Source organism: Chenopodium album, chromosome 7 (genome assembly GCF_948465745.1).
Source record: "Chenopodium album chromosome 7, dcCheAlbu1.1, whole genome shotgun sequence".
NCBI lineage: Eukaryota > Viridiplantae > Streptophyta > Magnoliopsida > Caryophyllales > Amaranthaceae > Chenopodium > Chenopodium album.
The window spans coordinates 78447613-78475231 of NC_137840.1; the positions used below are offsets into that span (position 1 = coordinate 78447613).

At 38.5% G+C, this 27619-nt stretch overlaps 2 protein-coding genes across 4 annotated transcripts; one reads left to right on the plus strand and one right to left on the minus strand.

The window, feature by feature from the left end:
• The first annotated feature begins 15725 nt into the window (after window positions 1–15725).
• Window positions 15726–20423, plus strand: LOC145638726 (histone-lysine N-methyltransferase ASHR1-like). 2 transcript variants are annotated; one of them, XM_081689723.1, is made up of 14 exons: window positions 15726–15985; window positions 16371–16555; window positions 16755–16889; window positions 17234–17288; window positions 17538–17656; window positions 18065–18153; window positions 18233–18314; window positions 18594–18698; window positions 18804–18894; window positions 18970–19089; window positions 19287–19393; window positions 19634–19703; window positions 19812–19875; window positions 19989–20423. In XM_081689723.1, exons 1-14 carry the CDS (start codon window positions 15883–15885, stop codon window positions 20152–20154), a joined length of 1491 nt encoding a protein of 496 aa, XP_081545849.1. In that variant the 5' UTR covers window positions 15726–15882; the 3' UTR covers window positions 20155–20423. The 2 variants fall into 2 exon arrangements, with proteins under 2 accessions (XP_081545849.1, XP_081545850.1); XM_081689724.1 differs by having other exon boundaries at window positions 15727–15985; window positions 16410–16555.
• A 55-nt stretch (window positions 20424–20478) lies between these two features.
• Window positions 20479–25003, minus strand: LOC145638727 (serine/threonine-protein kinase MPS1-like). 2 transcript variants are annotated; one of them, XM_081689726.1, is made up of 6 exons: window positions 24655–25003; window positions 23959–24345; window positions 22634–23574; window positions 21998–22198; window positions 21354–21515; window positions 20479–21254 (listed from the first exon to the last, which is right to left on the minus strand). In XM_081689726.1, exons 1-6 carry the CDS (start codon window positions 24827–24829, stop codon window positions 20706–20708), a joined length of 2415 nt encoding a protein of 804 aa, XP_081545852.1. In that variant the 5' UTR covers window positions 24830–25003; the 3' UTR covers window positions 20479–20705. The 2 variants fall into 2 exon arrangements, with proteins under 2 accessions (XP_081545852.1, XP_081545851.1); XM_081689725.1 differs by having other exon boundaries at window positions 22634–23661.
• Between the last annotated feature and the right edge of the window lie 2616 nt (window positions 25004–27619).

Here is a 27619-nt window from a genome sequence, read left to right on the forward strand (position 1 = left end):
GAGACGCCTCAGCTAAAAACTTGGTTGGGAGATCAGGGGATCTCAAGCTATTTTGCATCTGTTGGCCGGCCCCAAGCAAACGGCCAAGTTGAAGCCTTCAACAAACTCATCTCAGACGGCATTAAGAAGAAAATAGAAAGAGTCGGTGGCTTATGGGCAGAAGAGTTAATCCATGTCCTATGGGCCATCCGGACAACAACAAAAGGGGCAACCGGTGAAACCCCATTTCTCATGGTTTACGGTGCTGAAGCCGTCTTGCCCATCGAACATTACGAGCCGACTCTCAGAGTCATGCTATATGATGAAGAGGCAAACTGGGAAGCAATGCGCCTGGCATTAGACTCACTCCCGGAGCGCAGGGGCAATGCCGCCTTGCGTCATGAGATTTACCGTCTAAGAATGACGAGAGCCTACAACAAAAAAAGTACACAAGCGTCCTTTGAAAGTTGACGACTTAGTGTTACGAAAAATGGAGGCAACCGGTAGGGCCAATGAGCTGGGGAAGCTAACCCCAAATTTGGAAGGTCCCTACCGGATCTATGAAGAAGTAAGGGATGGATCCTACCGCCTGGAAACTCCAGACGGCAGGTGTAGACACCTAAAAATGTCTCCCCAAAACCAAACCCGATGATGAACAACCTTTCACCGCCATTATTGGTCGGGTTTAGTATTTAATCCCGAGAGTGCTTAAAAAATCGTATTTTGTTAAATTCATATTTTTGAACAGTCCATGGATTAGTCTTGATGTTTGGTAAAAGCATAGTTTTAATTTCAGCCCAAACTTATTAATTAATTTTTAGCCCAAACCTTTTTTATTTTATTGTTTTATTATTTATTTTTGGCCCAAACCCTTTATTTATTTTTATTTAATTATTTTCTTATTTTAGCCCGAATAATAAAAAGTCAAAAAAGGCCCGAAATTGTCAATCGGCACTTAAAATGCCGAAGGAAATTAGGGTTAAAAATGTATTTAGACGGAAAAACAGGCAGGAATTTCCTGCGCCACGGCAGGTACCTACCGTGTCACGGGAATCCTTCCCGTCTGACGGTGGGATTTCCCGTGACACGGGAGGTCTTCCGTGACACGGGACATTCCGTGTCTTTTCCGCGTAAACCCTTGACGCGTTTTCTATCCCGTTTTCTGAAAATTTCCCGCGTCACGGGAAAGTGTACCGTCTGACGGTGGGGCTTCCCGTGTCACGGTATAGTTTGACCGTGTCACGGGATACTTTTTTAGGGTTTTTATCATTTTAGGGTTCCGTGTGCTCCCTCAGCACATTTTCCCTATAAATACCCCCTCATTTCTGATGAACGGGGCACCGAGTCATTCTCTTATTTAATTTTCTCTCTTCTATGCTTTAGCCTAAACACTAGCCTACCCTTTTCACTTCAAAATTCCTTCTTCAAGTACTCAAAGGAGTCCATACTTTACTCGTGGTTCTATCCTTAAGCCAAGGCGTGAAAGGTAGAATTGTTTGAGGGTTTGGCCCCAAAATCAACTTTACTTTATTTAATTTAATTTAATCGTCGTTTTATTATTTCCTTGAAGTTACTAACTCGTTTATTATTTTGTAGTTGCAAACAAACAGAATCAAAGTAAGAGTCATGCTCCTTTTATTTTTATTATTTTTCTAACGATTTTATGTTGTTGGAATTCTGATTAAATTGGTTTTAATATTAATGTTATTCTATTATTGATCACCATATTGCATGTTTAAAGGGAATATGTAATTGAAAATCACGCCTAATAAGATAATTTGGACAACCGGTTTAGGATCCTTTTAATCTTATTATTAATTGAAGTGATCACCAATATTTTAGAATTATGTGTGCATTAATATTAAACCAATTTAGTTAAATAATAGTTTGGAGCGAATTGAATTATTGTTTGTATGCCTTTGAGATCACAGGAATGCTTTTCACTATAAGAATCGAGTAGAGGCCAATACGGGCGAATGTGACTCCATGACTCACTTCGTACCATCATCCCCGATCCTCCTTTCGTGGTTCCGAACCATATGGAGTTAGTAATCTCATGGATTATGAATGGGGTGTAACCTTCACGGGTCAATCGTTGTTGCCTATCGTTGTCCCTTATCGTGGTTGCCTTTTTATGATCTGTGAACGGTTTACAAGTTCCTTAAAAACTTGTTGGCGGCTCCCTACTTTATTTGTTCCTAATTGTATTATGTCAATTCCCACTTCCTATGAGTGTCAAGCATATTCACCACATGCTTTTAACGTAGGCGCACTTCGAGCGACGCCTACAGCAGGCGTCTGCCTAGAACTTGGAATGTAGACAATCTAAAAAAGTACTACTTCTGAAAATGTAAACTTTTTGTAAACAGTGAGTCAATTAATCAAGATTCAGACTTTGTTTGCAAAATTGAGTTATTGTTTGATTACCCATCCGGGTAATACCCAGACGGATTTTTCATTTACCTAACTAAGTTCGATACTTAGTAAAGGTCACATTTGTTTGGCCGCCTGGGTAATACTCGGATATTCGGATCTCTTGTTTATTTAAGTTTGATACTTTGTTCATTTAACTAAGTTTGATTATCCGCCTGGGTAATACTCAAACGGATTTTTCATTTACCTAACCAAGTTTGATACCTAGTAAGATTAAATAATTGTCTGGGTAATACCCAGACAGACTCGTTTGTTTAAACAACTAAGTTCAATACTTAGTGTAAATTCAATACTTCGACTAAAAACTAAGCACAAAAACGTTTAGTGGCTATACAACCGGTCTCAAACAAGACCAGAGGCTAAAATGGCCGGATGGTTGCTCATTTTATAAAATCGCCTGTCCCAACATGGACAAAGGCATCCGGCGACACCCCTCTGGGTGCAATCGTCGTAGAGAACAGACTATTTGTCGGTTCTACGTACCCATGCAGACGGCAAAAATTGAACGACCAAATTGGTCAACTCATAGCCATCTGACCAAAATGACCTGTAAAGAATGATCAAGTTGCCGAATACCGGATGCCCTGGGGCATCAGTCGGTCACCGGCTGAAGAACTCACTTAGGTTATTTATTCCAAAATTGCAATTCCTACCTCAATTGGGGCAAAGGAGTCGTGCAATGGCTATGAAATCTCTACCAAGACGGATAAGCACCGTCTGGGTAGTAACTGGAACGCCTGTTGGTGTACGGCTGTGCACTTGGTTTGGGGCAATCACTATTGTGATTGATTGACTTGCAAACATATCATGCTCTTTACAGCATCAGACGTTTTCAAGTCAATCAACCAACTCCACTTGAAACCAATCACACAGCCGTCCAGGGGCAAGGACAGCCGGACTATTGATTAGTTAGGCAAAAATGAAAAATCGCCGCATGCTTTTGATAAGTTGGGCAAAAATGAAAAATGAAAAATGAAAAATTAAAAATTCAAATGCAAAATGATCAAAACCGACTCAGTCGGTGCATTTCATAAAGACCACCCAACCAAACGGTTGTAGTGGATTAAAATGTTAACCGGACCCCGTCCGGGAGAAAGAAATTGTTAATTAACATGGCTCCACTGCCGCTGAATAAACAAGTTTTGGCACGCAGGCCAGAAAAAACAAGTTTTGGCACACTGCCGCTGAATAAAAAAAAAAAAAAAAGCAGAGATTGGCATACTGCCGCTGAATGGTCACTTCTGGCCTGCAGACGGTGCCTCCTGGTCCTCCTCCTTCTCCTCATCATCTGAGGGTATCTCCTGTGCTTCACCATGACCAGGAAGCTCAGGCGCGGACGGCTCGTTGTTGGAGTTGACCCAGGCCTCGAAAGAGGCAGGCTCCGGCTCACCTTGTTCTCTCAAGTACACCACGTACTCGGCATAGCTGTGCGCCAGTGCCCAGACGCTGTAATCCGCGTCTGGGTACAAGGCAGCCCAGGCAATCTTCATACGGGCGTCATTGTCAGCGTCACTCTCAGCAACAAGGCGGTTTTTCTACGCCTCCAGGGTTGCTGCAAAGTTTGTCTGAGCCTGAGCAGCCTCCTTCTCCAGCCTTTGAACCTTGGTCTTCAGTTTGGTGTTCTCTTCGGAAACACCTTTAAGTGTGCCAAGGTCCGTCTAGGCCTTCTTGAGCGCCTCATCAGCCTTTTTGGCGCTCTCATTCGCCTTCTTCTGGGCCTCTCCGCCTCCTTCTTAGCCGTCTCAGCATCTGTCGCCCGCTGTTTGGCCGTCTCCAGATCTGACTCCAGCTACTGGATTCTAGACGCATGTGTCATAATTATTGCTTTAGTTTCAAGTTCATTTACGATAGTCGAATGTAAAGCAATATTATCAGCGTCTATGGCGGATTTCTTAGCCCTTTTTACCTCTTCCCGTTTGCGGGAATAAGGACGTTTGAGCTCGTCCACCCGCAGCATAGCCTCCAGAAAAGCAACAGGTGTGAGTATTGCAGGCGGGATAAAACACTTGGAAAAATTAAAATTGAATTGACAAGTTTCTTACCTCAGCCAGAAGGGATAGAATGCGTTCAAGATTGAACGTCTCTATCCCAGGGATACTTTCTTTATCCCTCTTCCGGACGGCTTCCAACATGGCCTTGGCGTGATTTTGGACGTCTGGCCAACGGGGAGATTGATCTGCACCACAATCAATACGTGATGAGTGCGAAACTAATGCAGCACCTATTTGTTGCCGGCCGTCTGAAGATGACGTCTGTTGAGAGTGGGATTTCACCCGCAAAGGCCACCCCAGCTCAAGCGGGGATTCAAAAGGGTTCTTACCTTCAGAGCCAGCCAAGCGGGAACCGCTTGAAGGCGTGGAGAACCCCCCAGTTGCTGTTACGGGGTTAACGAGGGTGAGGCCCAGGCTGCCGCCTACCTTCTCGTTACGCCCCGCTATCCGCATCTGCTGATGACCGGCTGAGGCGCTAGGAGTTGACGCAGAGGTGGATTTTTTTATTTTGTTGAGAACGGCAGGGGTCTCCTCCCTAGCTCGTTTGAGTTGTTTCTCAAACGACTTTCCAACCTCACCTTCCTGCAAAAATAACCAAAGTTACGGTTAGCATCCGGGAAAAATGATTTTAAAAGATCAACTTATGAAAGGGTCAGGCGTTTGTTACCTTGGCTTTGACCTCAGCCGCAGCCTTTTCCGCGAGCGCCTTGCGGATGACAGCAGAGGATCGCTTTGGGGTCTTCTCCGACTGCAACATTTTTAATGCTTCTTTTGCAAAAAGAGAAGTTGGTCAATATCATAAATCAATTCTAATAAGAAGCTACTACAAACGGATATAAACTCAGGCGCATACGTTTGGTAAACATGTGTCCTAGCCCGCAGGCGGCTAGGAAACACTCGTCCCTGAACCAGGCGCTCTTGGGGATCCAGTTCTTGGGAACTTTTATTGTTTCCCCGGTTGACAAAGTTGCGTCTGTGAGGCCGAACAAGTCTGCCTCAATGATCTTGTCAAAATCTTCCTCTGAGATCCGGGGAAGAGCGCACTTCCGGCCCAACAAGTCGGGCTTCTTATTGTACAGACGGAATTCATAATTCTCCCGTCTGGTTGGGGCTGACATCAGGTAGAACCTGTGCTTCCAGCCGTCGAATTTTGAAACCTTGTCCAAGGTCATCATATACTAAGGCTGCGTGGTTAGAGTGTACCACGCCCTCCAGCTGCCTGGGCTTCTGCTAAGATAATGCATACTAGCAAAAGCCTCCCAGCCGGGGTTAAGCCCTTGGAACTCGCAGGCGGCAACATACCCCAGAATGTTTGTCCCAGAGTTGGGGGTAAGTTGCCAGACTCCAAGGCCGTAGCCTCTTAAAATTGCCTTCACCGCCTGGTGAAGGGGGAAGCGAAGGCCAGCTTTGAACGCCGCCTCATAATAGCCGAAATAACTGTTGGCGTTCTGTTGATCGTCCCCCCAGGCAATGGTGCCATTCTCAGGCGACACCCGGATTCTATACCCGTCTCCTAGCGGGTGTATTTGGGTAAAATTCTTTAAGTTCTCCTCCATTTGGATCCGGTCCTTGGAGGAGACGTGGATGTTGAAGGGATCGTCCTTCTCGTTTCACTTTTTCCTTTCTTCCTCCTCGCTATCCGGAAGCGGGGGTAAGTCGTCACTGCTCTTAGAGGTAGAGGCGGAGTTGTCGCTCTCCGTCTCCTCCTCACTTTGATTCAAGGGGGCAGAGGCGGCCTCGTCGCCGCCTTGGTCGCATTCCTCCAAGAAGGAATCAGCAGGAGTTGAAGGGGCGCGCGGAGGGGATCTCTCCAGAGCCGTCTGGCCTCCCTGACCAGACGTTTCTCCCTCAAGCGTTTGGCCTCCTGAGCCTTCGCTCTTGTAATTTGGATCAGTTGCCGTCTGTATTGTCCGAACCATGGTGTCCTGCACAGACACATAACTGGTCGAAATCCAAGGCAAAGGGTGGTCCCAACACCCCGAGACGGCACTCCCAGTCCTAGACTCAGCCGTCCCTGGTGACCGGCTGGACTCTAACCTAGGCTATGCCATGTATGTTGGTGATGCATCCATTTATTGCAAGAAATATGTACAAGCGGTTAAAAAAGAAAGAGAGCTGAGAGGGGCAGAGACGGTACCTTTTGAAGTTAAATCTGAAACTAGGCGGATCCGGCTGGGTCGATGGAAAACGAGCTCTCTGGCTTGCGCTTGACTCAGACGGATGACTTCTGCTCTCTCAAAGTTTTCTCTCTAGAAAGTTTTTGTAAACGTACAAAATTATGAGGGTAAAACGGCTATATATAGAGGGTAAGTACGGGGGCATTTCCGTAATTTACTCGGAAGGTGAACGATTACTCTTTAATGGTAAAATTACCACCAACCGGAGCGTGACATGTGTCACAGATGCCACGTGGCGTGCCACGTCACATCTGTAAGGGCCAAATGTTTAGGGTAATTTTACCCCGCCACGTGGTCCAATCAGAGGATGACACGTGTCAGCCTCAGAATGGCCCAAAGTGGACCAATCCCCGCTTGACACGTGTCACTCCAGAAATTAAGGAAAAAAGGCGGCCTTCAGGCCCAAATCCCGAGAATGCTGCAAAGCGGCGCGGCCCACCAATGATTAGGGTTCAGTGACCTAATCAGGGGCACAATTCCCAAGGACCCTATAAATAGGGAGGTGTCCCTCTTTTTTAGGGCACGTTTTATCATTTATTACACATTTACTCTTTGATAGAGACATCTTGACCTTGGAATCCGAGCAGATCCCTACCTAAATTTCCGCATCCTTTTCTCCCTTCAAGTTTCTAACTTGTGCGTCGGAGGCGGAGCACCACCCAACTGGTGTCTCCGTTTGTTTTGCAGGTACAGCTCACCCCGGATCAGTCTTCGTGTTGTAACTCTCCCGAGGGACAAAAACACCCGAAACATATATGACCATTAAATGAAGTCATAAATGTCTGTGGTAGGCTTGAGTTCAAAAAATCGGAGCAAGTTGCGGACTGGTAAATTGATCGTTTTAAGGCAAATTGGATGGTTCGACCCACCTAATTGGACTCCCGGTGAGTATTAGGGACCATGGTAAACATCTCGGCAATTTTTATTTCCGGGTAAAAAAAGGTCAAAAAATTCCAAAATTAAAGGCTATTATCCACGCTTTTTGAGGAATTTTTGAGGTTACAGGGCCCGGTGGCGAAAAGTGTTGAGACTCTAGGGAATACATCTTAGAATCATATAATGTCGTTTGGAACCATAAATGACCATTAAATGATGTCATAAATGTCTGTGGTAGGCTTGAGTTCACAAAATCGGAGCAAGTTGCGGATTTGTAAATTAATCGTTTTAAGGTAAATTGGATGGTTCCACCTATCTTATAGGACTCTCGGAGGGTATTAGGGACCATGGTAAATATCTCGGCAATTTTTATTTCCGGGCAAAAAAAGGTCAAAAAATTCCAAAATTAAAAGCTATTATCCACGCTTTTTGAGGAATTTTTGAGGTTACGGGGCCCGGTGGCAAAAAGTGTTGACACTCTAGGGAAAACATCTTAGGATCATATAATGTCTTTTGGAACCATATATGACCATTAAATGATTTAATAAATATCTGTGGTAGGCTTGAGTTCACAAAATAGGAGCAAGTTGCGGATTGGTAAATTGATCGTTTTAAGGAATATTAGATGGTTCCACCTACCTTATTGGACTCTCGCAGGGTATTAGGGACCACGGTTAACATCTCGGTAATTTTTATTTCCAGGCAAAAAAATGTAAAAAAATTCCAAAATTGAAGACTATTATCCACGCTTTTCTAGGAATTTTTGAGGTTACGGGGCCCTGTGGAGAAAATTGTTAAGACTCTAGGGGTTATATTTTAAGGTCATATAATGTCGTTTGGAATCATATATGACAATTAAATGTTGTCATAAATGTCCATGGTAGGCGTGACTTCACAAAATCGGTGCAAGTTGCGAATTGGTAAATTGATCGTTTTAAACCAAATTGGATGGTTCCACCCACCTAATTGGACTCCCGGTGAGTATTAGGGACCATGGTAAACATCTCGGCAATTTTTATTTCCGGGCAAAAAAAGGTCAAAAAATTCCAAAATTGAAGGCTATTACCACGCTTTTTGAAGAATTTTTGAGGTTACGAGGCCCGGTGACAAAAAGTGTTAAGACTCTAGGGATTACATCTTACGGTCATATAATGTCGTTTGGAACCATATATGACCATTAAATGATGTCATAAATGTCTGTGGTAGGCTTGAGTTGACAAAACAAAGCAAGTTGCGGATTGGTAAATTGATTGTTTTAAGTAAAATTGGATGGTTCCACCCACCTTATTGGAATCTCAGAGGGTATTAGGGACCATGGTAAACATCTCCGCAATTTTTATTTCCGGGCAAAAAAAGGTCAAAAAATTCCAAAATTGAAGGCTATTATCCACGCTTTTTAAGGAATTTTTGAGGTTACGGGGCCCGGTGGCGAAAAGTGTTGAGACTCTAGGGAATACATCTTAGGATCATATAATGTCGTTTGGAACCATATATGACCATTAAATGATGTCATAAATGTCCGTGGTAGGCGTGACTTCACAAAATCGGTGCAAGTTGCGAATTGGTAAATTGATCGTTTTAAAGCAAATTGGATGGTTCCACCCACCTAATTGGACTCCCGGTGAGTATTAGGGACCATGGTAAACATCTCGACAATTTTTATTTCCGGGCAAAAAAAGGTCAAAAAATTCCAAAATTGAAGGCTATTATCCACGCTTTTTGAGGTTACGGGGCCCGGTGGCGAAAATTGTTAAGACTCTAGGGATTACATCTTAGGGTTATATAATGTCCTTTTGAGCCATATATGACCATTAAATGATGTCATAAATGTCTGTGGTAGGCTTGAGTTCACAAAATCGGTGCAAGTTGCGAATTGGTAAATTGATCGTTTTAAGGCAAATTGAATGGTTCCACCTACCTTATAGGACTCTCGGAGGGTATTAGGGACCATGGTAAACATCTCGGCAATTTTTATTACCGGGCAAAAAAAGGTCAAAAAATTCCAAAACTGAAGGCTATTATCCACGCTTGTTGAGGAATTTTTGAGGTTACGGGGCCCGGAGGCAAAAAGTGTTGAGACTCTAGGGAATACATCTTAGGATAATATAATGTCGTTTGGAACCATATATGACCATTAAATGATGTCATAAATGTCTGTGGTAGGCTTGAGTTCACAAAATCGGAGCAAGTTGCGGATTGGTAAATTGATCGTTTTAAGGAAAAGTGGATGGTTCCACCCACCTTATTGGACTCTCAGAGGGTATTAGGGACCATGGTAAACATCTCGCCAATTTTTATTTCCGGGCAAAAAAAGGTCAAAAAATTCCAAAATTGAAGGCTATTACCACGCTTTTTGAGGAATTTTTGAGGTTACGGGACCTGGTGGCGAAAAGTGTTGAGACTCTAGGGGATACATCTTAGGGTCTTATAATGCTGTTTGGAACCAAATATGACCATTAAATAATGTCTTGTATGTCCGTGGTAGGCTTGACTTCACAAAATCGGAGCAAGTTGCGAATTGGTAAATTAATCGTTTTAAGACAAATTGGATGGTTCCACCTACCTTATTGGACTCTTGCATGGTATTAGGGACCATGGTAAACATCTCGGTAATTTTTATTTCCGGGCAAAAAAAGGTCAAAAAATTCCAAAATTGAAGGCTATTATCCACGTTTTTTGAGGAATTTTTGAGGTTACGGGCCCGGTGGCGAGAAGTGTTGAAACTCAAGGGAATACATTTTAGGATCATATAATGTAGTTTGGAACCATATATGACCATTTAATGATGTCATAAATGTCTGTGGTAGGCTTGAGTTCACAAAATCAGAGCAAAATGCGGATTGGTAAATTGATCGTTTTAAGGCAAAGTGAATGGTTCCACCCACCTTATTGGACTCTCAGAGGGTATTAGGGACTAGGTAAACATCTCGGAAATTTTTATTTCCGGGCAAAAAAAAGTCAAAAAATTCCAAAATTGAAGGCTATTACCACGCTTTTTGAGGAATTTTTGAGGTTACGGGACCTGGTGGCGAAAAGTGTTGAGACTCTAGGGGATACATCTTAGGGTCTTATAATGCTGTTTGGAACCAAATATGACCATTAAATAATGTCTTATATGTCCGTGGTAGGCTTGACTTCACAAAATCGGTGCAAGTTGCGAATTGGTAAATTAATCGTTTTAAAGCAAATTGGATGATTTCACCCACCTAATTGGACTCCCGGTGAGTATTCAGGACCATGGTAAGCATCTCAGCAATTTTTATTTCCGGGCGAAAAAAGGTCGAAAAATTCCAAAATTAAAGGCTACTCCCTCTGTCCCAGTTTACTTGCAACATTTTGACTGGACACGCTTGTCGATGCACATGTTTGACCGTTGATATCTTTTATTATATATTTATATAAGTTATAAAAAGTTTACATTAAGAAATTATACATTAAAATAGACCCAACAACATCTTACATGATTACATTGACTTTCATATACTAGTTAAAAAAGATGGTCAAAGGAAGATGTATGAATAGTGCAAAAAGTCAAACCGTTGCGAGTAATTTGGGACGGAGGGAGTATTTATTATCCACGCTTTTTGAGGAATTTTTGAGGTTACGGGGCCCGGTAGCGAAAAATGTTGAGACTCTAGGGAATACATCTTAGGATCATATAATGTCGTTTGGAACCATATATGACCATTAAATGATGTCATAAATGTCTGTGGTAGGCTTGAGTTCACAAAATCGGAGCAAGTTGCGGATAAGTAAATTGATCGTTTTAAGGCAAATTGGAAGGTTCCACCCACCTTAATTGACTCTCGGAGGGTATTAGGGACCATGGTAAACATCTCGGCAATTTTTATTTCCGGGCAAAAAAATGTCAAAAAATTCCAAAATTAAAGGCTATTATCCACGCTTTTTGAGAAATTTTTAAGGTTACGGGGTTCGGTGGCGAAAAGTTTTGAGACTCTAGGGATAAAATCTTAGGATCATATAATTTCGTTTGGAATCATATATGACTATTAAATGATGTCATAAATGTGTGTGGTAGGCTTGAGTTCACAAAATCGGAGCAAGTTGCGATTAGTAAATTGATCGTTTTAAGGCAAATTGGATGGTTCCACCCACCTTATTGGACTCTCGGAGGGTATTAGGGATCATGGTAAACATCTCGGCAATTTTTATTTTCGGGCAAAAAAAGGTCAAAAAATTCCAAAATTAAAGGCTATTATCCACGCTTTTTGAGGAATTTTTGAGGTTACGGGGCCCAGTGGAAAAAAGTGTTGAGAATTTAGGGAATACATCTTAGGATCATATAATGTCTTTTGGAACCATATATGACCATTAAATGATTTAATAAATGTCTGTGGTAGGCTTGACTTCACAAAATCGATGCAAGTTGCGAATTGGTAAATTGATCGTTTTAAGGCAAATTGGATGATTCCACCCACGGAATTGGACTCCTGGTGATTATTCGGGACCATGGTAAGAATCTCGGCAATTTTTTATTTCTGGGCAAAAAAAGGTCAAAAAATTCCAAAATTGAAGGCTATTATCCACGCTTTTTGAGGAATTTTTGAGGTTACGGGGCCCGGTGGCGAAAAGTTTTTAGACTCTAGGGAATACATCTTAGGATCATATAATGTCGTTTTGAACCATATATGACCATTAAATGATGTCATAAATGTTTGTAGTAGGTTTGAGTTCACAAAATCGGAGCAAGTTGTGGATTGGTAAATTGATCGTTTTAAGGCAAATTGGATGGTTCCACCCACCTTATTGGACTCTCGGAGGTATTAGGGACCATGGTAAACATCTCGGCAATTTTTATTTCCGGGCAAAAAAAGGTCAAAAAATTACAAAATTGAAGGTTATTATCCACGCTTTTTGAGGAATTTTTGAGGTTACGGGGCCCGGTGGCAAAAAGTGTTAAGACTGTAGGGATTACATCTTAGGGTCATATAATGTCGTTTGGAACCATATATGACCATTAAATGATGTCATAAATGTCTGTGGTAGGCTTGAGTTGACAAAATCGGAGCAAGTTGCGGATTGGTAAATTGATCGTTTTAAGGCAAATTGGATGGTTCCACCCACCTTATTGGACTCTCATAGGGTATTATGGACCATGGTAAACATCTCGGCAATTTTTATTTCCGGGCAAAAAAAGGTCTAAAAATTCCAAAATTGAAGGATATTACCACGCTTTTTAAGGAATTTTTGAGGTTACGGGGCCAGGTGGCGAAAAGTGTTGAGACTCTAGGGGATACATCTTAGGGTCTTATAATGTTGTTTGGAACCAAATATGACCATTAAATAATGTATTATAAGTCCTTGGTAGGGTTGACTTCACAAAAACGGTGCAAGTTGCGAATTGGTAAATTGATCGTTTTAAGGCAAATTGGATGATTCCACCCATCTAATTGGACTCCCGGTGAGTATTCATGACCATGGTAAGCATCTCGACAATTTTTATTTCCAGGCAAAAAAAGGTCAAAAAATTCCAAAATTGAAGACTATTATTCACTCTTTTTGAGGAATTTTTGAGGTTACGGGGCCAGGTGGCGAAAAGTGTTGAGACACTAGGGAATACATCTTAGGATCATATAATATCGTTTGGAACCATATATGACCATTAAATGATGTCATAAATGTCTGTAGTACGCTTGAGTTCACAAAATCGGAGCAAGTTGCGAATTGGTAAATTGATCGTTTAAGGGCAAATTGGATGGTTCCACCTACCTTATTGGACTCTCAGAGGGTATTAGGGACCATGGTAAATATCTCTGTAATTATTATTTCCGGGCAAAAAAAGCTCAAAAAAATCCAAAATTGAAGGCTATTATTCAAGCTTTTTGAGGAATTTTTTGAGGTTACGAGGCCTGGTGGCGAAAATTGTTTAGACTCTAGGGATTACATCTTTGGGACATATAATGTCTTTTGGAACCATATATGACCATTAAATGATGTCATAAATGTCTGTGGTAGGCTTGAGTTCACAAAATCGGAGCAAGTTGCGGATTGGTAAATTGATCGTTTTAAGGCAAATTGGATGGTTCCACCCACCTTATTGGACTCTCGGAGGGTATTAGGGACCATGGTAAACATCTCGACAATTTTTATTTTCGGGCAAAAAAAGGTCAAAAAATTCCAAAATTGAAGGCTATATTATCCACGCTTTTTGAGGAATTTTTAGAGTTTACGGGGCCCGGTGGCGAAAAGTGTTAAGACTCTAGGGATTACATCTTTGGGACATATAATGTCGTTTGGAACCATATATGACCATTAAATGATGTCATAAATGTTTGTGGTAGGCTTGAGTTCACAAAATCGGAGCAAGTTGCGGATTGGTAAATTGACCGTTTTAAGGCAAATTGGATGGTTGCACCCACCTTAGTGGACTCTCGGAGGGTATTAGGGACCATGGTAAACATCTCTGCAATTTTTATTTTCGGGCAAAAAAAGGTCAAAAAATTCCAAAATTAAAGGCTATTATCCACGCTTTTTGAGAAATTTTTAAGGTTACGGGGCCCGGTGGCGAAAAGTTTTGAGACTCTAGGGAATACATCTTAGGATCATATAATGTCTTTTGGAACCATATATGACCATTAAATGATGTCATAAATGTCTGTGGTAGGCTTGAGTTCACAAAATCGGAGCAAGTTGCGGATTGGTAAATTGATCTTTTTAAGGCAAATTGGATGGTTCCACCCACCTTATTGGACTCTCGGAGGGTATTAGGGACCATGGTAAACATCTCGGCAATTTTTATTTTCGGGCAAAAAAAGGTCAAAAAATTCCAAAATTGAAGGCTATTATCCTCGCTTTTTGAGAAATTTTTTGAGGTTACGGGGCCCGGTGGCGAAAAGTGTTAAGACTCTAGGGATTAAATCTTTGGGACATATAATGTCGTTTGGAATGTCGTTTGGAACCATATATGACCATTAAATGATGTCATAAATGTCTGTGGTAGGCTTGAGTTCACAAAATCGGAGTAAGTTGCGGATTGGTAAATTAATCGTTTTAAGGCACATTGGATGGTTCCACCCACCTTATTGGACTCTCGGAGGGTATTAGGGACCACGGTAAACATCTCGACAATTATTTTTTTCGGGCAAAAAAAGGTCAAAAAATTCCAAAATTGAAGGCTATTATCCACGCTTTTTGAGGAATTTTTAGAGTTTACGGGGCCCGGTGGCGAAAAGTGTTAAGACTCATTTATTTATGTTCTTCTCATTTTATTTATGTTCATGAATTATTGATTTATTGACAATTGTTGATTTAGTTATTAAATTTATAATTAAGATTCAATAATTTGCTTATTTTGAAATTTTCAAATATCAAAAGTACAAAACTCATTTATTGGAGAAGCTTTTATTATTAAGTTCGTTCATGAAAGACTTGTTAAATAAACGAGTTGTTCACGAACCGTTCGTGAACATATAGTGTATGAAATGAGCCGAGCTTGAACAGAAATTTGAGCTCGCTTGAAAGCTCGGGATCGGGCTCGAACTCGTCTAAGTTAAAATGAACAACAGTCTGACGCGCCATGTTGTAGAGGGAAAAGAAAAGAGACCACCTACTTGAATCTTGAATAACAGTTCTCTTTTGTTCACTTTACCAAAATCTTGAATAACACTTCGTATTTGCTTTGCGGTTTTTTTTTTTTTCCTTATTTCTTTCTTCTTTCTTTTTCTTTTTCATTCAAATACTTAAATCAAATCTTAATAAATAAATAAATAAAAACTTTGTATTAATCATAGTAATAACTTTTTTTGTCTTCTCGGTTTTTTTTCCTTCACTTCTATAGATACACTTCTAGAGTTTATATTAAGTACAATGCTTCTTTTAAATTCAATACTTGAACATATAATACGACCCTCACATATCAATTATTATAAATAATAATATAATATCTTACTTGATATTTCATATATATTGTTAATATTATATGATTGTCAAATGATTTCTAATTATATAAAATTAAAATAAGAGTTTGCGCATTATTTGTTCTAAACTATAATTAGGGTAATCAATACTTTTATGTTAGTATGCCTCAATTTGTGTACTCACATATTAGATTGTGACAAGGTATTAAAGTAAGTGTTATGTATAAGTTATACTTTAAATTAGTACAAGTATATTTATATGTCGAAAAGTTTTATAAAAGTGTAATGACCTTAAATTATGAAGTATTACATTGTATTATTGTAAGAAGGAGTATTAGTTCTATTTTAATTAAGTAATACATTCGATGAACAATATATAAGACGGTGAAAACCAAAAAAAAAAAAAAAAAAAAATAAATTGAAATTTAGTTAGTCAGCTTAATTTCATATTTTGACAAGCCGAATTTTTCACACCGTACCCCCACATTCCTGGATCTGCCACTGCTATTCCATGACATGTGTGTTAATTGATGTGTAGATTCATAGACTATGGAGGAGGAGTTGCAGAGCTATCTATCGGAAATAGGGCTTTCCGTTTCAGTTTCGCCGGAGAAAGGACGCTGTCTTTTCACTGCCAGGAAATTTTCTCCAGGTTCTCCTTTTCTTCCTTTTAAATTTTCAAGGATATTTTTTCATTGCTTTGCTAATTGCTAGAATCATCGTCATGTTTAAATTTTATCAATTAATTATTGGGTTTAATTTTACCTATTAATTACTCAAACTGCTGCAACAAACCCCAAACTGTCTCTACTTCCCTTTTATACTCTTAGCTGGGAATGCAGGTAAGGTGTTTGTCAAAATTACCCAAACATTCTTACTCATATTACTATTACTTAGCTTTTGATGATTCATCTTTGGTGTATTCACAAAATTCATGTTTTGTTCCAATTCTTTCTCTTTTAAAGACATAATCTTAATTTGGTACGCAAACAAAATTCCAATCACATGTTATTTTTCATGATCAACGGATAACAAAGGGTGGGATGTGTTGTCTCTTCACCATGCGCCTCCTGCAGGCGAGATTGTCATAAGTCAACAACCTTATGTTTCTGTCCCAAAAGACTTGTCCGGTGCCTCTAGATGTGAAGTCTGTTTTTCTTCTGGCAAACTCAAGAACTGCTCTGCTTGTCACTTTGTGTCGTATTGTGGGAGTACTTGCCAGGTACGGAGTATTTTCATTATACTTTTACTTTTACTGCATGGATTGTAATTGATAACAAATATTGGTATTAGTGATATCAACTTGCACCTCATTTTGGGCTAAAGTTCATCTACAAATGGATTTTTTTTTTTTTTATATATGCGCATCATCTCAGCCAAATCCATGCTCAAATTTATGTTTTTGTTTGTTCCCTTGCCAGAAATCAGATTGGATGTTCCATCGTGTTGAATGCCAGGCACTCTCAAAGCTTGAAAAGGAAAGGCTAAAGTACCTCACACCCTCTATACGCTTGATGGTTAAGCTTTACTTGAGAAAAAAGCTGCAGGATGAAAAGGTTGAGTATCTTGCATACCTCCATGATATTATAAAATATACTCTGTAATGAAATTCTTGAAATAATACCTGCAAACGTATACTCATATTCCTTATTACGGTTGTTCTTGTTCTCGTGTAAAAAAAAAAAATGGTTGTTCTTGTTCAGTGTACCTTGTTCTTTCTCCTTACTTCACTTGCTGTCCTGGCACTAATTGTCATGATTTAGATTCTATGTCAATTGTTTGATGTGGGAAGTCCTCAGTTCTCATATTTAATTATCTAGCAAGCCAACCAACTTATCCTGTTATGAAAGAATATATTTTCTGAATTTAAATTAATAACTCATGCGTTTTCTTTTGGCAGGTTATACCAACTACTGTGACTGATAACTACAACTTGGTGGAGGCATTAGTATCTCGTATCCTCCACAAAATGTGTGGAACCCTTTTTTATTTTTATTTTTTTTGAGTAGGGAGGGGGGAGGGGGTTCTTGTGACTGGGAAAGGAGAGACTGTTTGGGGTGGGATTTTCGGGTCTAGGAAGTACAGTAATTATTGACTGAGAAAAAGAGCTGGAATTCATGGGTACTTCAGTTTTATCAACCCAACCTCTTCTTGACAAAATCTTACTCACCTTTGTTGTTTTGCTTAACCATATTTCCTTGAAGATGTGTCTGAGATTGATGAGAAGCAGCTGGTTTTATATGCACAGATGGCCAATCTTGTTGGTGTGATACTTAAGTGGCCTAGCCTGAAACTGAAAGAAGTTGCAGAGAACTTTTCCAAGGTTTTCTGTTAAAACTTGCAGTTGGCTAAATTTAATCGTTGAAATGTATGCGTTGTCCTGGATGTGCTCTGACATTGATTTCTTGATTTGATACTTGATAGAGCTTAGACTTCCAGCCGTTTGCCAGCCAATCTATGCAAAATTTATCGCTGATTTATTATGACATTAGCTTGATCCTTGTTCAACCTAAAACATCTTTAACAAAAAAAATCTATGTAATCATGTTTCTATAATTCTATCCATGTATCACTAAAGCATATGCTAGCTTTATCAGATTCCAAGTGAGGTTAAATAGGTTATTATAATTCAATACTTCATAAGAGATACTTCAATTCTTTGTTACTAGAAAATTCTCAAATTTGAGTTTGGACCTGGCTCTCATATACTCATTGTTTTATGTTGTCGCAGCTTGCTTGCAATGTACATAGTATATGCGATTCAGAACTTAGACCTCTGGGTATAGGACTATATCCTGTTATATCTATCATCAATCACAGGTAATTTGGCTACTTTTTTTTTTCCTGTTGTTTGTTCAATCTCTGGAACTGCAAGGGCTCATTGGTTATAGTACTTCAGTTGTTTGCCAAATGCAGTATTGATGTTTGAGGGAAAACAAGCCGTGGTTCGTGCGGTGCAACCTATACCTAAAGGTACTGAGGTAACTAAATATTATTTGATTAGCACTTTTACATTTTTGCATACAGCAATTACTTTGAATAGTGTGAGAATAGCTGCAGTATTACACAAATCATGCTTGTATCCATCCGGCCATTCCATCTGTAATGAAAGTTGAGCCCTATCCCTCCCCCCCCCCCCCCCCCTCTCTCTCTCTCTCTCTCTCTCTCTCTAAATAATAATAATAAAGGGGAAAAGAGAAGTGACGAGGGTACATGTTGAACAATTGAAGTCTGATTGTTGTCTTTTGGTGCTCTTGAAGGTACTAATAAGTTACATAGAAACTGCTGGAAGCACCATGACTCGACAAAAGGCTCTAAAAGAACAGTACTTATTCAGCTGCTCATGTCCTCGTTGCATTATATTAGTAAGTGCCTCAAATTATGTCATTTTGTATTTATCACTCTGAAGCTTATGATGGAAGCTTGTTACTTTCTGCTGTTTAACATTGACCCATTGCATCATATCAAAGGGGCAATGCGAAGATATTCGAGAAAGTGCTATATTGGAGGGTTATGGATGTGACAACAATGCATGCATGGGATTTTTGCTCAGGGATTCAGGTAAATACGTTTTTTTAGAAAATTCGTGAACATTATTTGGGTGCCTAACATTAGTTATCATTTTCTAATATGTAGATAACAAGGCGTTCATATGTCAACAATGTGGCCATGTGAGGAAACTGGAAGATATTAAAAAGATTGCAAGCGAAGTGAAAACTCTTTCTGAAAAGGCAGAGATTTCCCTCAAATCAGGAAGTATCCTTTCTAGTGTTTTTTTTTTTTTTTTTTTTTTTTTTTTTGAACTGGTAAATTAGGCTAGGTTTTTATGGCATCTTGTTGTATATGTTGATTTGTTGCTTTATCACTCCCCCCCCCCCCCCCCTCCAAAAAAAAAAGGAATTATTTTTCATTTTGTTACATCCAAATGGAGGTGGTTCTTTGACAGAGTTCAGATTATGAAGAAGCTGGTTCTTTGTATGAGACAGTTGAAAGGTTGCAATTAAGATTATGCCATCCATTATCTCTTAATCTAATGCGCACACGAGATAATCTCTTAAAGGTATATCTTGATCTTGTATATTATATCTCCTTGCAATATTATCTAGTTCAGCATAAATAAACAATTGTTGCATTGATAAGATTAAACTCAAAGAGTACTAACACAAACACATAGTGGAGACATTGGAGCTCCAGAAGACTCACAAAGCCCTAACAGAAATCAGAAAACTTGAACTAACTATGACAGTAAACTTTTGATGATTTTAATGTGCAACTCCCCAATGTATTTTCTCAATATCAGATATATATGGAGCTGAAAAACTGGAAGGGTGCGCTGGATTATTGCAGATTGACTATTCCTGTGTATGAAAGTAGGCCTCAAAATCCCTACTGTTTACCCCCCCCCCCCCCCCCCCTCCCCTCTTTTTATCTTTATTTGGGACTAATGATCTCAAACTTTCCCGGTGATTGTCCTGCAGAGGTTTACCCTAGTTGTCATCCTATGCTTGGGTTGCAATATTATACATGTGGAAAGCTTGAATGGTAAGAATTTGGGCTCTTGCAGTTAAGCAATTTGTGTTCAAGAGGTTATGCTCTTCCGAGATAGATTGCCTTATCTTTTGTACCCTTAATTGAGAAAGGCTATGTGCATACAGGTTACTTGGGGAGACTGCAAATTGTGTTAGATCATTAACCAAGGCACTGGATATTTTGCGACTGACCCATGGGACAAATACGCCATTTATGAAGGAGCTGCTTTACAAGCTAGAGGAAGCCCGTGCTGAAGCCTCTTTCAAACTTAAACCCCTTGTCGAAGACTGAATGTGTCTCCACTACAAAGATTAGTACAACGCTTGCCTACTAAGAAGATTGGATTCTTCTATTTAGTGCTCGATAATTGCAAAAACTTTTGTTCTTGAGAATCTGTAATTCTGTACAGGCAGTTGGGATCTAACCCAAAAAGGGTTCTGAATTTTGCATTGTTTTGCTCCACCTTTAAGGCTGTAACGTCACTATCAGCCTCATAAATAATTTGGAATTTAATTATGTAAATGGATCCTTAAAAAATTGATTTAATATTATTTGCAGTACTTTTTAGAGAAGACACAAACCAATCCGAAAAAGAAAAAATTTTCAGCACAAATTTTCATTCTAAATTTCTTATAGTTAAAACAAATAGGAGCTACATTCATTTCATGGAGATTACAGGATTGTACAACAATCATAAATCAAAACTCAACCAGTGTTGAAAAGCACCATGACAACTTTTTAAAATCGTTACTTATTCACAAAACATGTTATGTTAGAAGAGAACATGATTCAAAATGCTTAGCAGAAATGTTGCTACTGTACATTCCTCTTCTACATATAGACTAGCTCGTCTTTGTAAGGTGCTGCTGGAGTTGCTGACAGATGCTTGAAATATGCGATAATACTTTAAATTGATGATCTCGAGATGTGGCAGTTGGATCTTCTAGTAACTGTTGGAGCTCAGAACAAAGACTTGGGACTTTATCATCATTCGCACAAGATTCAGTGATCAGCTGAATAAATTTACAGTTTTGCTCTAGTGCAGGGGGCAACTGCTGATGTATAGGAGGAACAAGAAATGGGTGCTCAAGAAGCTCAGGAATTCTCCATCTTTCATTGCGGTCCCATGCAAGGCACTTCTTCATAAGATCCAGAAGCCAAGGATTGGAAACTGGACCGTATGTGATTTCATGACTGGGATCAGTGATTACTTTGAACTTGGCCCAGAATGCCTTGTATTCTGAAAAGGGTGTCCTTCCATAAACCATTTGATAAAGAATGCAACCAAGAGACCATATGTCTGATGGGCGCCCACACTTAATAGTATTTCCATTTGCATCAATCTCATTGCACATGAATGCCTCTGGTGACATGTAACTCAATGTACCTACCTGCATGAACAATAGATGGTAGCTGAGCACTGACCTCAATTCCAGTTTTAGAGTTTACAACAAAACCATTAAAAATACTGGGTGGAGGAAGTTAAAAACCTGGGCGTCCCTTTGGATGTTGGTTGTATCACTCATTATAGCTTTAGCAATGCCAAAATCAATGAGCTTCAATGAACCTTTGACAAGGAGAAAATTGGCTGGCTTCAGGTCAGAGTGCACTATACGCTCCTCATGAATTGTGTTTACAGCTTGGAGTATTTGCTGACATCATAATTGACACACAAAAAAAAAAAAAAAAAAAAAAAAAAAAAAAGTTAGTGCGCTATTTTCATTAATTTTTGTTTCAAACTACTCCAGTATGGAGATGTGATCTATCTACTGGTGAAATGGATTTGTTATAAGCAAGTTTGACAGTATGATCACTGATCAACTACTTTTTAAAATGAAAATGATTCAATAGTAAAGTAGTAATGAGAATGAATGTGTAAGTAAATTTGAAAGGAAAGTATTATGCCAATGTCATGGTAATGCTAGCTTACCCCCAAATTATATCTTTTCTTCAAATTAATTTCAAATCATCACCCAATACTATATGTGGTTGCATTATCACGGACATTAGGATGATACTTTTTTACACTAAATTTAATTTTAATTTACCACTGATTAGCAGAAATTAGAAATTCATTCTGCATTAAAAAGCAAATCCTGTCAAGGCTTATTAAACCAAGAATGGGATCACAAACCTGCCAGTAGAAACGAAGCCAGTTTTGATCCATAGTTGAGTTGGTGCCTTCAATTTCCCTCCACTTATGAGATAACATATGAGCCAAATCAATTTCTCCATACTCAAGAACCATGTAGATATATCCATCATCTTTGACTCTGCTGTCCTTGTTAGAAATGGAGCCGTTCATAACTTCATGCAGTAAAGCTTTATCCGTAACCTAGAACATGACAGTGCTAACTAAGTTTAGTCAATCAGTGAATGTCCCAAAGGAAACCAGATAAGCTAAAAATCATAGGTTCTAAATCTCAAAGAAAGTTTTACATCCTATGAGGCTGCATAAGAAATGAAAGAGGATTGCAACTAGCTCATTTTATTGCTTCATCTTGTATACTCACTCAATTATGCCTAAGGTAAACATGAAACATGATAAGTGAGCTTTAGTGTGGTATGATGAGATGAGGATATAACAAAGACTGTCCAACCTACTTAAGCCCACAACTAGCACTCATAAATCACTGAATGATAATATATAAACAACTGTATAAGACACTAAATTTTACAGGACCATGTCTGTTATATTCCCAAAAGAAACCATTAATTCTGCAAAGACAGGCAATAGCCAAGTACAAATTGGAATCTAAAGAGTGCCTACCTCAAAATCAATAAGTTGGATAATATTATCCTTCCCCTTTAACTTCTTTAAATACAGGATCTCTTGACAAAATCCATAAGCAGTAGCATAATCACGACCTTTAAGCTTGATTTTTTTCAAAGCATAAATTGTACAGTCAGATGAGATAACTTTATGAACTTCACTACTTCCACCGCTTCCTATCTTGCCAAGCCTTTGATAAAGTTTCCCATTCACCTTAAAAAACAAGTCAGGATCATAACCCTTTTTCCGAGATGGTGCCTTTTCATGCTTCTCTGATTTAGAGGGCTCCAGCTTCACATTAGAAGATAGGTCCTTTGATGAGGAGCTAGGTGGTGGGATGTGTGAAGCATCGGCCCCCTGTCCTTTCTCCATTATGGGCTGGCTTTGAGTTTGGGGTGGATCAGCCGGTACTTTAGTTTGCTGCAGCAAGATATGTTGTTGGATTTCTTTGACTTCTGCTAAGGCATTTGTTGCAGAGCTTGAAGCTTGAGCTCCACTGAGTGCCCTGTCAGCATCAACTCCGCTGGAATTTACGGATGTAGGGCAAGCTTGATGCATCCCATCTCTTAGGGCTATGTTCTCAGAAATCCGATTGGCATCAGGTAAGGACCCAACTGCTGAACTATCTTGATGAGGGCATGAAGAATGAGTTGTTGAATTGAGCATCGGTGCAGATGTTCCATGGACAGAGGTTGTGGTGACACAAGATGATCCCACCACAGAAGATTGGGTCATTGGATGGCTTACATCATTATGCAGGAAATCTCTTAAGTGGTGCAGCTGGTTCTGAAGAGATGACATTTTTACTGCTAGTACTGAAGAGACCCCATAACCTCTCGAACGGCCATCTGCATCAGTGCTGACAGGATTCTGAAGTTTTGGTTCATTGTTAATGACATTGGATGTCTCTGCTTGATTAACCGCCTCCCAATCCATTTCTGTCAATGCAAGTGAATCCATATGAGAAGATAAGTTGTCCAATCTGGTGGCCAAATCCATTCTGGTGGCCATTTGACCATCAGTTCCTGCATTAATAGCAGCATTGAAGAAAAGGAAAAGGTCCATTTCCCACAATTTTACAATTGATTTATATTTGAACAGGCAAGTTCTAAAGTTGATGATTATGCAATATAATACCAACCCAATTTAGATGAAATTTAATTTAAGAAAAAGTTGTACATTCTGAGCAAAAATGGCATCAGTAAAAAATGAACAGTCTAAAACACACTTTTGTGAGAAGCAAAAATTTGAGTTGCTTTGTTCTAGGGAATAAAAGGTATCATAATTTTAAACAAGTAAAAAAGCGGATTATAATAAATTACCCTGTGAAAATTTGACTTTCCTTGAACCTTCCAGCACTTGACAATGTTTAGATTGTGCAGCAGAGGAAACATTGATGTCAACACCAGCTTTGCAGTTTAGTTGATCATCCTTGATGTGCCCTCCAAAGGGATTATACTTGTCATCATAAGTATTGGTGATAGTACCGGTGAAGGAAGGAGGCGTAAGTGAGGCATCTTCCTGAGGATCGATGACAGACGATCTCTCATTCGTGTGGGCGTCGAAATTCTTGGGTTGAGAAGCAATTTCAACAGACCTCTTGGTCTCTACTTTTAAACCAGAACTATGCAGTGAACTTTTGGGCGTCTCCCTTTGTGGTTGTGGTGGCACACTACGTCTCGGTAACAAGTTAGTTGATTGCATTGTACCTGTAAGTTCCAAGCATCATATTTAAAAATAAAAAATAAAGAGAGGTATCTAGTTGAAGCCCAAAAATTGACATAAAATTGCAAGCTGTTTAGCCCCAAATTGAATCTGACAGTGAAGCCTAAAGCACAAGCAATCGGATTGAGCATTGACAGAAGAAAAAGTAATTGGAGAGTTTACAATTAAGTATATAGAATGTGAAATTGGAGGGTTGACAGTGAAAATCCAAAAACATATAGCAGATGTAGATAAATTAGGAAATAAAAGCAAACCCTAAATCGAAAATAGAGAAAATGAAAAAAAAAAAATACCAATGGAACGGTGGCGTTTGAAAGCGGCTTGGACATTACGGAGAAAATCAGGTTGAGAAGAAGTAGCAGTAGCAGTAGAAGAAGAAGAAGAAGAAGAAGAAGAAGACGAGTTGAAGTTGACGGAGCGGGTGGTGGAACTCAGCAGTGGGGCCGGAACGTCAGGGTCCCCGTCCATGGCATGGAAAAACCTCTGATTGCATCTCTGAACAACACACTTACTCCCACATTTCTACACTTCACCCATCGCCAGACCCATCGCCATTGTTGCCAACATCAACTCCACTTTATTCACTATTTTTTTGAATTCAGGGTTAATGGCGCTCTCTACTCTCTTCTCTCTTCTCTCTTCTCTCTTTCTCTTTATTCAATTCCCTTTCTTTGGGCTCTTATTTTTTGGCCCATTGGACTACAATCCTAATAATGAAAAAAAATAATAATAAATACTTCCTCCGTTCTTAATTACTTGACTCGCTTTGACTTTTACACTATTCACCACATTTCTTTTGACCGTCTTTTGTGAATAATATGTAAGGAAAAATATATTCATGTGTGATCTTTTTGGATTCGTCTCAATAAGTACTATCATAATATATAACTTTTATAATTTTTACTTATGGAGAATTTAAGTTATTGATCATTAAAGTTTTACATTGACAAGCGTGATAAAAGAAAAAGGTCAAGTAAAAAAGAACAGAGAAAGTAGTGAACATTTATTTCTGATTTTCTAAACATATTCCTAAAAATGAATGTAACAGAAGTAGTATATGTTAAAAAACGTTCCTAAAAAATAAAGATAAGTTAATTTGTGTCTTATTATACTAATTGTTTCTATTATATAATGATTGAGTTCGACAACTAAAAAATGTTTATAGCAAGACTTAAACTCAAAACCAACAAGTCTTACTATCTAAATAGTCGAATTTGATTAGCAAATTATACAAGTACAAACTAGCAACTCGGGGCATCGCCTGAGCCACACACTAGTTATAAGAGTAAAATAAAGAGATTATAAAACTAAAAAAAAAAAGGATTGTACATTTAGAATTAAACATTTCAGTTATAAATAAAATGAACATATGATGTTATTGCTTATTCATCAATAATTTTTTAAGCTTCAAGTTAAATACCTTGATTCTTGACTGGATTTCTTGCAATTGAGCTATAAGATTTAATACCAATTAAATAAATCAATAATATGTTTTTTTTTAATAATGAACAAAATGTTAATGTCTAATAGTAGTAATGCAATGTTAATTGAATATCCTATATTATAAAAACAAACATCTTATACAATTGAACAAACAAAAAAATTGTTTTTTTTTTATAAGAATGAACATTTATTTTTATAAGAATGTATGAAAATGAACATTTATTTTATAAGAATGAACATCATTCTGCATGAAAATGAAAATTTGATTATTGAGAAATACAAAATTATTGTAAATTATGTTCAGTTACAAAATATTCATTTTTGTTATACTAAATGTTCAATTTTGGCAGTGACTTCAGCCCGTGCTGGCTGAACACGACCTCAACCATTAATTACTGATGAAAAAAGGACAACAAGCCCATAAAGGCCCGTCAGCCCCATGATGAACGTTTATCCAAACTATTTTGCGGCCCAGGCATTTTCTACTATGTGAATTTATTGTAATAAGCCCATTTCACGGTTTTAGTCTTGCTTGTATTGTCAAAACTTAGGTTGTAAGATTTACAACAAGTCAACAAGCACATATCACCATTAACACACTCCTTTTAGAATTTAAGAAAGATGAAATTGTTGTGTTATAAAGACTCACATTAAACAATAACAACAACAACAACAAATTGATTATATAGCATTCCAACTCCTTTTAAAAGATCTTTAATTTGATCGATGTGACAATAGTACTTTTACCGTCACTTTTTAATTTTTACGTTTTCATCATTTTTATCATCACAAAAATTCCAAATGTTAAGTATAAAAATGACGAAGGAAGTACATACTTAGGGACAAATGAAGTGCAAACTTTTGCATTGTTCAATAATTCTATTTGATATCATCAAAATCTTACACGTTCAGTTTTTCATAAATTTAACAAATGTTAAATATTTATTTGTATTCTCATGTGTGGCTAATGATGTATAGAATTTGAATGTATGCAGAAGTTTAATAGACCCAAATGTCATACACCTATTTTTCCGTAAAATAAATTTTACAACAATATTTTTGGTGGGAGTCTTATTCCACACCTACACAACTTATATATCTAATTTGTGAAAGCTAATGTCTCTCATTATCTTGGTGAATACTTCCCTACTATAACAATTTTGTGATAGCTCCTAACTTTCCCAAAATTTGATGGAATACTCTTGACTCCACACACTTCACAATACATCACTTGCATGTATATATATAGTTGTGGTGTTACTTGCTTCTTTTCCTACTTAGGACAATGATTCTTGATTAATCCACCTAAATTTTTGTAGATTACTTACATTTTAACAACTAACATGTATAAAAATCAGAGAAATTAATGAGATTAGGTTTACCCTTCCTCAATCTCTTACTCAAAATACGAATACCCAACGATTAAATGATAAAGTTATGATAAAGAGGATGTTGGAAAGTTTAAAGAAAATGAGAGAAAGCTTAGAGAGTGTATATATTAAATTGATGAGTACATAAATAGTACTAAGTATCAGATTAGAGAATAGATGATCATCACTAAATATGATTAGGTACATTAGTTTTAATATTAAGGGATATACCAACAGAGTTGAGTAATTAAATTAAAAGATTACAAAATATAAACAATAACTAATAATGATAATGGTATTTGATCATGCAATATTATCCCTTTTACATTGAAGATCTATGTAAAATTTTCCTTTGTAGAAAGAGGAAGAGGAGTTGATGATGTAAGCAATTGTATTATCTTCTATTGGACAAGTAAGATCCAATATAATTATGAACAAATGACAC